Source organism: Opisthorchis viverrini (genome assembly GCF_000715545.1).
Source record: "Opisthorchis viverrini unplaced genomic scaffold opera_v5_4, whole genome shotgun sequence".
In the NCBI taxonomy this organism is placed as follows: Eukaryota; Metazoa; Platyhelminthes; class Trematoda; order Opisthorchiida; family Opisthorchiidae; genus Opisthorchis; species Opisthorchis viverrini.
The window spans coordinates 5,136,239-5,146,826 of record NW_008751660.1 but is presented as its reverse complement, the minus strand read 5'-3'; the positions used below and the strand labels follow the sequence as shown (position 1 = coordinate 5,146,826).

General features: G+C 44.4%; 1 protein-coding gene across 1 annotated transcript in view; it reads left to right on the top strand.

Moving 5' to 3' along the window:
• Window positions 1-10,056: 10,056 nt before the first annotated feature.
• Window positions 10,057-10,588, top strand: part of T265_00479 (hypothetical protein) — a gene marked incomplete at both ends in the record, with an annotated part of 72,182 nt that continues 71,650 nt past the window's right edge. Inside the window, one exon of the mRNA XM_009164252.1 lies at window positions 10,057-10,383. Within this exon, the coding sequence (XP_009162516.1) occupies window positions 10,126-10,383 (258 nt within the window). The remainder of the gene's footprint in view (window positions 10,384-10,588) is intronic.

Here is a 10,588-nt window from a genome sequence, read left to right as displayed (position 1 = left end):
CGCGCGCGAGATACAACTATATATATATATATATATATATATATATATATATATATATATACGGACCAAAATTCACACCCTATTTTGAAAGGAAACCTAGAATATGCAAAAGTTTGTTTCTTCTGTCACAGTCGTCATGGGTACAGTGTAGTTTTAAGATTCTTTCAAAGGTTCAACCCCGAGATAGCCTTATTGATGGATTAAATCTACCCAAACTGCGGTCGAGACTGCTGTAGTCCAATCCGCAAGATCGGTGTTTGAATTTTTCCGGAATTTTAATTATTCTATCGTCGACTGAGCAGCTTTATCTAGAGAGAAGAATGATCACGGTGAACTCGTTTTCCCAAGGCTGTATGGATGCCATGTATTTCTTAGGTATTGTTATGAATGCGAGTTTGGGAGGCATTCTGTGGTCGAATTTGAGCCAAACCATTGGATTGGGTTCGGAAAATACACTAATTTGCAAACTAATTTGACTTTGGCGCTAAACTCGGCTGAATCCCTCGTTCATGACGCCGGTTCACAAACGCCGTCTAATGGGAGAACATTTGAGATATTGCGATATATTATCTAGACAGAACGCTACACACATGGTTACGGAAAACACCTCGACTGCCCGAGCTTCTCTGTTGCTCGTCATGTAGGCGCGATCCCTGAGCTCCTATCAGACTTATTTATGCAACTGGTGAACTTCACTCACTTTAAAAATAATTTGGTTCTTAAGGGTGAGTCGACGGAATCTAAGTTAAATTTTTTGCTCACTGGAGATTGTCTCCTGTCTTAGGCCGCATTTAGGGCAATTCTGTCCGCTACGAGACGTTGTGTGACGAATGCTAATTTGTTTTGGGTTTTATTTTCAATACAGAATTCATTCAGTGGCGAAAAATAGTGGTGATGGTCATAATTGGTGGCTGATTTACGCTCAGTAACTAAAATAAAGGGGAAAAGACATGGAACAACGGAATGTATAGAAACACTAAATCACATCCAGCTGGACAGAGATTGGACCAAAATTTCATTGTGTGCCGGTCTGATGGTGTGTCACATGATCAAGGAAAGTTCAAAATCCGGGTCATGCAGCCGTGTTGAGACCGCTTTAGCTGCTGTCATGCGACCTACGGAAACATAAGTGACACTCTGTAGAAGTTTCTAAACAAACCACTTGTGTTTGTTATGTGTAGAGTCAGAACGATATGTCGAGCGCATCACACAACAACTTAGTAAGAGAATGAGCAAACAGCACTCACACCAATATTATGAAGCGTTCAATCACGTCACATATCGTGACACCAGCCATACAATCAACCCAGGCTTATCATTTCCAGCCACCTAGGTAGTGCTCCGATTTTGATTCAAAATCATCGCTTGGCAATAGTTGAAGCAGTCGAAACACGTTCAGATGACCTGTCACTGTGCCTTCAGAGGTGTTTTGTACGAACTTTGAACTCTACTTGTCCATGCGTCGAGAGATACCAGATGAGCCCTTGTCGAAATAGGCGAAATCTGCAAATATATTTATCCGTACATCAATTCAGTTCTCACGGGCGACACGACTGAATCTCTCGTTGAAGAGTTTTTAACAACCTTTTGAGCCCTTTATATAAAATCTAATTCTTCCATCCATTTGGCGGTTCTGTGTGTTCTCTGAACCAATACAAACTACTCACTTCGACAATCATTGTTATTTCTAACTGGTGTACATCCACTGATGTGACGACGAGATGCAAAAAACAATTTCATCATTTAACCCATACTACCACATTTGAAACACTCTCATTTGAAACTCTCATTTTTTACCTTTCTTTTCTTAGTTTTGGCGGAACATCCTTATAAAATGCCTACCGCACCGGTCATATTGAACAGTGTATTGACAACTATCATGGAAAGCGGAATATTAGCTGGATTGCTATGCAAGGCTTGTTAGAGTGTAATGGCTAAGTAAACTGCTGGTGGGCTGAGGAGATTTGAAAGTTCTCAGTGGAGATTGCCCCATGTCATTGAAGTCAACCCATGCTAAAAAGCCAGGTAACACTGTATGGCAGTTTTATCTGTTGGGAATCATTAGCACTGCACATCTCAAGAAACTCGGAAACCATCAAACCCGTAACCTTCTGGCCAGTAGTTCAACCCGTCTACTATAAAGATGGACAAAGCACCTCAACTAAAATTTTAGCTGGTCTAGTTTAACACAGCCTCTGAAGTTGGTGCATACGGACGAATGGAATGTAATCCCTGACCTCCCGTCGGAAGACGAGATGAAGTACCGAATATCTGCACGGAAATGTGCGGAGGCACCCAGCCCCTTCGAAGAGGGCGGAGTATTCCATCTACTCACTGGTACGATATGGAGTGAAGAGAAAATACCTGTGTACTTAAGCACTCTGACAATTATTCCGGTCTTCAAAAAGATTCACGGAAGCTGTGTGAAAATCACCGTGGTATCAGCGGGGGCATCGTACGTGCTCTTCAGTCTTATTCTTCAAAGGCTGACTAAATGCAAGGAGAGAGAAATCCGTGAAAACCAAGTTAGGTTCTGTTAAGCAGGAGAAAATACGATTCTAGAACAAAATCACTGCATTTAGTTAACAAAAATGCTTTTTTCGTTGATTTGAAGTCCGCCTTTGTATCAGCATACCGTCAGATAACACTGAAGCGTTTATGGAAATAATTTATCTCTCTTGAATCCTCAATCCACCTTAAAGCACTGTACTCCAACGTCAGCAGGTGTGAGGCTTAACGGAAGTCTGTTGCCTGAGTCCGCCACTTCAAGAGATGCCAGGCAGGGATGTCCTTATTCTCCTTTTGCTCCTCAAATTCGTTGATATGATCATGAAAGACTTACTTTCAGCCCCTTGAACCCGTGGGATCGATGTGCTTTACAGCGTTCACTCAGAGATACCAAGTACAGAGACAACATTTCCCACCCAATCCGACACCACCGAAATGGAGACAAATTGAAAAATATTACTAATTCTGCCCGACAGATTTTAAAGCTCTTCACATTCGCAAAGTTTAGGCTGATTCTGAGATACTGGGTGCGAAGATCAATAATGGCAATGTGTGCACTAAAAAGGCATCTTATTTCCTTTTTCGTGAATAACCCATCCGGGACCTGTAGCAGACTAATTTGTGGTTAGTCTGATCAAACAGCTGTAAGAATGACATTGGGCAATTATTGAAAACGAAAAAACGAGCGAAAAAAGAGGAAATAGGGTTCGATGAAATTAGAACGTCAAAACACTTGAGCTGGCGCCAAAATGTGGGGTAGGTAATGGCTTATCATTGGAACTGAGGGCGATAGTAAGGTGCATCCCAGGGTTGAGCCAGCGCATAAAAGCATAAAATCGAAGGTGAATTAATTATTAATTTTGCACGAAACAACATGTGGGTTTCGTACTGATATTTATAGTGGAAGAAAGAGAAATTTCGCATCGCAGATGATATCTGAGAGACCAAGTCTGCTGGTGGCGGTTCACTACAGCGAACAACAAAGGCAGCTTCTACAGCGCAAGAGATGACCAGAAGAGGGCTGCAAGCGCATATTTCTGCTCATGCAGAAAACAGACGGGTTTAGAGCTCACCAAAAAGACAAACGTTCCGGTAGACCTATCGAGAAGACAGAAAACACATTTAGGATGGGTTAATGTTAGGGGACGCAGACGGGGTATTCACGGAGATGCATAGAAGTAGAGTTCTCATGGACATTCGATGACTTGTATGGTTTAGATGAAAGGAACGCATTGCCTTGGTTGTCAGCCGAGCTCATTGTGAGAAACAAAATTGTGACGGCCGACCCACCGGCAACCGCAAGACTTCTGGGTGTCGGTATAATACAGGATCTTTTAGGTACGAAGTGGGCATTTTCAGAAAGCGAGGAGCTGCTTGGCTTGTTATTAGAGTATCTGTCGACAGCACTGAGAGATTGCACTGCGAACGAAGTTAGAGGGCAGTAGTCAGTGGCGTTGCTCTTGCGCGCAGGCTTGGAGAGTCATGACCAAGACATTTGTTGAACTGAATCTTGCGTATTTTTTTCTGATCTGTCAGTGGGATTAACCCTGACATTAAGGCGCTTTTCTGATGATAACAGAGCGATCTGGACGGTTGCCCCCGGGTCAGTTTTGTATGGTATGGGTGAAACGAAGAAAGCCTTCGGTGCGGAGTTGTTTATTGGAGAAACACCAAGAGAACAGTTACATTCTAGTGGACAGGGTACCAAAACTCCCATATGCATCTTGTTTACAAAACTAAATATCCGTCTTCTTGAACGCGCCTTCCTGAACTTCCCTGGATATTCATTGACCGTAGCTCAAATACAAGCAAACGCTACAAACGACTCCACAAATTCCGTAATAGATCTCACTTTTCAAGAGACGTGAAGCGGATTCACGAGAGGACACTACTCATCAGTGGTATCCACCGTTATATAGCATTCTCCTTATAATAAATCCAAAAGGAATTCTGATACGAGTATCATAGTAATGCGCGTAGGCGCGTCGATGGTGGAAGCGCGTGTAAGCAACAACAGTGAAAACATATATGGTTTCGTAGGCCACGTGATTCTTGCCCGGGGGATCGCGTTGATTGGTGGCGCAATAGTACTGATTATAGGTAATGGTGGGATTTACTACAGAGGCTAGAAAAATGGAAGGGGTAGTAGAAAGGCACCGCATGCGTTTTTGGTTGGGTTGGCCTCCAAACAGTCAGGCGTTTGAATGGGAGCACGATGAGCACAAGGATACTTTAACGCTTATCGTTGAGGATGAGATGAACTACTTTGCTCAATTGTATGCAAAAATACGAAGGCAAAACTTTGTATGTGCTGTGTGAATCATAGAAGATCACTTATGACTCCGACTAAGGACAAGATGACAGGGGCTAGCGGTTTCTGTCTGTTAAGGAGACGAAGCAGAAGAGCGAGATGGAGGTTCTATAAGGCTAATATTTATTGTAGATGTGATGGTGGACTATCCGCTTTCTAAGTATGGATGAATAAGTATGAGCCAGTAGAGAGGGAAGTAAATTTTCGTAGAATGTTCTTGCATAAACAAAATGAGGGACCGGAGTTCATGGAGCCTGACAAAAATGGTCGTATATGAAACAAAAAGAGCATGAAGCATGGAGTTGGGGAAAAATTCACCTCACCAAATACGCATCCACTGCGAATAAGCGTTATGCAGAGGACGGACTTCAAAGAAATTTGAGAACAATGGTCTTGGACATCTTGCTAAGTGCACTGCCTTCGGCCGAAAAGAACATCCATGTTTTTTGCTTTCAGTTCAAGTTGAGGTCAAGGAGTGTTTAGGCGTGAGTGCCTCCATTAGGAGAAATCTGAGGCCGATGGCTGCAATCATGCGCACAACCAATCATAGCGCAACCCTCATCGAAAGCTCTATGGAATAGAAGTTCGAAAAATAGCCCGGCCACCAAGCAGTAGCAACTTAATTTATTGGATTAGCTGAGAAACATCTGTGTAAAAAAGTAGGGTGGCAGTTTAACTGTGATATGATCTTATATATTATAGCTGTATATAATCAATCACTACTTCATGCACCCCATAACCCACATTGGCTTCAAGTGACTGTATTAACGTTACAAGAGTGGTTAGCAAGGATAGTCTTGCAAATAATAAAAAAGCAACCTTTCCACTGTAATATCTGCTGTCATCGTAGTTAAGCAGTTCTTCAGCTAAACCTATTGTGCAGAAAGTACATTTTTTCGGCCACTTAAATGCATTATACCAAGGCCTTTCAACATGTAACTTCCGTTTAGCATGTTTCTGAACTGTGTTTCTTACATAATCTGCCCTGTAACAGCCACAAATCTAGCTTCCGATAGTGGATTTCTCGGTGCAACGTTTAAGGCTGAACGGTCGAGGATGCTATCGGATTTCATTTTATTGAAGTACATCCATTCGTAATATGCACGCAGTTGAATGAAAAGTTTGGTGATTACAAACTGCCACTTGGCAACCAAATTCCACAATTAGCCAAGAGCGGCGAGGAAAAGAACCTGAATTTTACCAAGTGGTGATACCCAAAGCCCTTGTAGTGCACAACAGGGCCAATACTGCGCCCCGACAACTTCGTCAAATCTGACCAAAACCAGCAGCCCCTCAACCAGTTGTCCCCCACAAGAAGACATCTTCGTAAGCTTGGTTATAGGCGAACAAAGTCAGCTATTCGAGTCAAGATGAAATATATGGCGTGGCCACTATAATGGGATGCGGTACTAATGCTACAAATTACCGCTTCTTCCTGACTAACGCGTTTGGTTTTGGCTGTACCAAACAGTCCCACGGGCAGACCTCCTGGTCCAATATCACATCGCAAACCCCCGCCTTGCCCAAAGAACGATTACTCTCTTGATTAAGCTCTGCGCTTACTATCGGGCTGACGATTAAGTGTAAGTGTAGGCAACCTATCTTACTATTATCTCTGGCCCCCGAGTGTACTGCCCACTATCCAAAGAGAACCTCAACTATACTTGTTCCTTCTATGCCTGAGTGTATTGTATGAGCTCTTTATTAGTAACCCGAGCCGGTTCCTAATTCCAGGATCCATCGTTTTCCCTAGTCGTATTTGACTTTTGGTTTTTCGGCTTGTGAACTCCATGCCCTAGATTAGCCCCACAACTTCGCCACGCCCTGCTGGTGCCATACCATTCCTCATTCTACCCAATTTTACCTTCGGTTGTCGCCGCTTTGAGTGGCCCTTTAGGTTGAAATGCACCCCATAATCCATCAGCGTGGTTCCCCTATCTGACCCAAAATATCTGCGGTTCTGCATTTGTCCAATTCTCCGTGTATTGTTCCTCTTGGCCATCGAGAAGCCCGTTGGCCTCGGAAGTGGACATCATTGTCCAACGACCACAACTATGGTATCTGGTGAAAGCTGCTCAGGAAACAAATTAGGCCCCTGGAATTATAGCACGTTACTGCTAAACCCACTCTCATAACACCCTCAACTATCGTTTCCATATCCCCTATAATGCTCCATCAACCCAGCTGATCCATTCTTACGAAAACGTTTCTCACCGCAAACCGAACGCCTCTGCAACTGGCACGTTTTAGTGCGCCAAAAGTTTCCGTTTGACCTAACTATCTTGGAGTTATGTCACGCTTCAGGCCTGCTCTGTTTATAGAGTCAATAAGCATAAGCGGGTATAAGCAGTTCTTCATATACAGAACGTTTATTGACAACCCCTCACTAACAAGGATATCATTGAGTTAATCCGATTTAGATCCACACCATAATTCTGGGACGCAAGCGGCTGCCTATTTATGATGCAAATTGTTTTCCTTCACCATCCTCGTTCAAGCCTTCTATGGCTCCGGCCATTAACTCACCTGTTCAGGGTCGTCGTTTAGTGTTTCTTTCTCAATGATTTAAATTACTTATACGTGACAAGCACACCGCCATCGCCTCGCCTTCAAAATCGTTGCGATCTTGTCTGCTGTGCTCAAATTGAGACGAGTTGCTCATTCTCTAGTTGCTATACTCCTAGAGGCTAGAAAAAGATGTCATTCGAGGACTTATCCACTTGGCCTTTTGGTGTATTTCCACGGTATGTTACCTCACAGCGATTGACCATTTATGGTGATACGGTTTTATGCATCGCGGGTATTGAATTTCACTTTGTAAATCTAACACTTTGTCCAGCCCCATCATTTTGTCCTTGTAAAAGGTAGCAAACTTTCGTGCACGTCTTGTGGCACGCCGTTGGTACGGAGATGTTTGTCTGAGAGGCGCTTCGACAGCTTCTTAGGAAACTTGCTTATTAAACCTGGCCGAAAACTTGGGCGCCTCGTCACGCAATTCTATCGATTAAGCAGCCATTATCCCTCTGACCGAGAGCACACGATCCATACCACCAATCAGCAAAGGTGCGCAAGCGGAGAGATGGAAAGCAAACAAGTTCACGCTAGCAACTTCATTTCATTTATCTGGCAGTAGATATATCACCCAACGCTCGTAAAATAACACAAACATTTAATTGTCCCCAGACATGCAACTTAGCGTCATTGATGTAAGTCATGCGCGGACCAATAAAATAAATCAGCCGGAAAACAGTGACCGTGATTTACTTGCCCCCGCATTTGCGAAACTGACCGTCACAATCGTTCCCAAAGAGGTTTAGCAGCTGAACCTTTCAGTCGTCGACGCACAAATGGAAAACCAACAATTTGTCGGAACTCGACCCCAGAGTGAGCACTTCTATTGATGATAGGGGAAATGCATATGAGTTACATGAATGATTCAGATAGTCTCCAAGTACACCTATTGGTTGACCGCCCCCAACTGGTGACCTAACAATAAAGGTGTCCATAAACTCCTAAGGGTGCTTCATCAGGTCAGGCATCTATTAATTGCCGCTGTGGTAGGTAGGACAAAATCACACACCTACCCGCAACGCGACATTTGCTCAAACCATGGAAACGAAATGTCCCGTCTGATTGGGGTAGGTGAGGCAAATGGTTTACGTTTGGAACTCACTAAAAGAGAAACTTCGGGTTGGATCACTTGCACGCACGTATCTGGGATCGGACTAAGGTAAACACCTAACGTACCCATGACCAAGTTTGTTTCCGTTCTGCTACGATTGTGATTGGGCATGCTTGCGCACAAGTATTTTATAACCCTCAGCTTACAGATTTGCTTCTGGAAGCTTGTTATTCCCTAGTCATTGGCGAAACCCGTCCACGGTAGTAAGATGCACCGCTTTTTCCGTTGTTCTAACGACTTCGACTCGAATTTTTATAAAGAAGGGGCATATCCTAAGTAGTTCTCTGGCGTCTGCTTTATGTTGATTGATTTCCCTAAAATATTTGAGAGTGATGCTGAACCTACACCTATTTCAATTAAGGCAATTTAAATTCCTAGCATTCATTTGAACTTGTGCAGCTTATCTAACGTGCCAGCAGAGAGGCTGGACAGCATTTTGGATAAAAAGTCGGAAGCCACGAGACACAACTGACAAACTAATGGTCATAGATTATCCTAACCCTACATAAGATCTTGGCTTGATCCAATTTTCACCGCAAACGTTGAAAGGTCAAAAATATGCACTTTAGTCGTCAGTAATATCGCTTTTCGCCACATGCGATTCACTCTATTGTAAATAGTGTTCCGGAGTGACTGTCGGTATGCTACCGGCCTGTTGAGAAGCGACTAACTCAAGGAAATTCGGTACGTTCGAAATCGGTTTCGTTTTTCCCTCGTGCAAATTCGTGGAAAATTTTTTCGTTGTTCAATCTATTCACAGAGTACACACGAGTAATTGTTGAATTTCATTACTCTAACAAAACATTTGAGAGAAAACCCTTTATATTTTGCGCACACTTCCTATTTTACATCTAGTCCTAAACACGACATCAATTTATACCGGTTGTCCTCTGCAGCCATTGGTAGACAACAACAGATGTGGGCTAAATGGCTGCCCGTCGAACGTCAAACGCGGTAGGCAATGCCACACCTGCAAGGCCTGGTGGCATTTCAAATGCGCGGGATTACAGGACGACCAGATAAGCCGATTAGCTAATTCTCCTGACCCGTTTGTCTGCGCCAGCCGCCTCTACGTCGAGGGTGCGATGCATACCGCAGCGGAGAGGAGAGTCCCCCAAAACAGTACCCAATCCCCAATGCAGATTCAGAAAGACCACAGCCAGTGTTCCGCTTTAATCGGCATACTCGACGCGAAATTAGAGCGTCTTTCAAAGGCATTGGAGTTCTCAGGCGATAAGAATGCAGCGGCCTGGATGAAAGTTGACAAGGAACTTTCCTCGCTGAACCAATACCTCGCGACATTCATATCGGGCCCCATGGCTGCGAAGAAAGTCATACAACTTTCTGACGCGGCTATAAATCCGCCACAGCATCTCTGGTTGACAGGCGCCTAAGGGAAAACAGACTGATAATCTGGGGGTCATTCTCCGGAAAAATAACGCCAGCGAAGCTGGCACATTCGAGCTTTAGCAACCTCCCCACCATGCCTGATAAATTGCTCCACGCAGAATGACCACGCCAGAAGGCAAGTAAGCGAACTCTTGGACTTCTAGTCACTCTTTCTCCCCCATCCGACGTACAGGAGATCTTGGAGCGGGCTGGCAGCATTCAAAAGGCCAACCCAATGATCAGACGCCTACCTGAGGATCGTCCTCTAGAAACGCGTAAGCTTGGTCATACCAGGTCAGGAGTGAAAGCACGAAACAGGCTTCCACCGGGCACCAAATCAGACGATCCCAAACGCATGACCAAGCCGATTGTGGTCATATCCCCCTGTGCTCCCGAAACCAGGCCAAAGAAACCAGCTGCGTCTCCGGACAGCAGCTTTTATTCGACCTCCACAGCCCTCTCGCCCACCAAAAGCAGGGACGCCCTGGAGGAGGTAAACCCCACATGCAAGCAGCGCCCAAACTACGTGGAGCTATCAACGCTTATCTCCGTATCAGACGACACAGCTGCAGCCATGCACTCCCCAACAGATCGCGGCCTCTGAACTGGACTGAGTCAGATGTGCGGGGACAAGAAGCGAAGCCAATCTCCAGCTCCACTCCGTCAAAAGCGGCCTACTGCTTTTGGACTCAACCGCC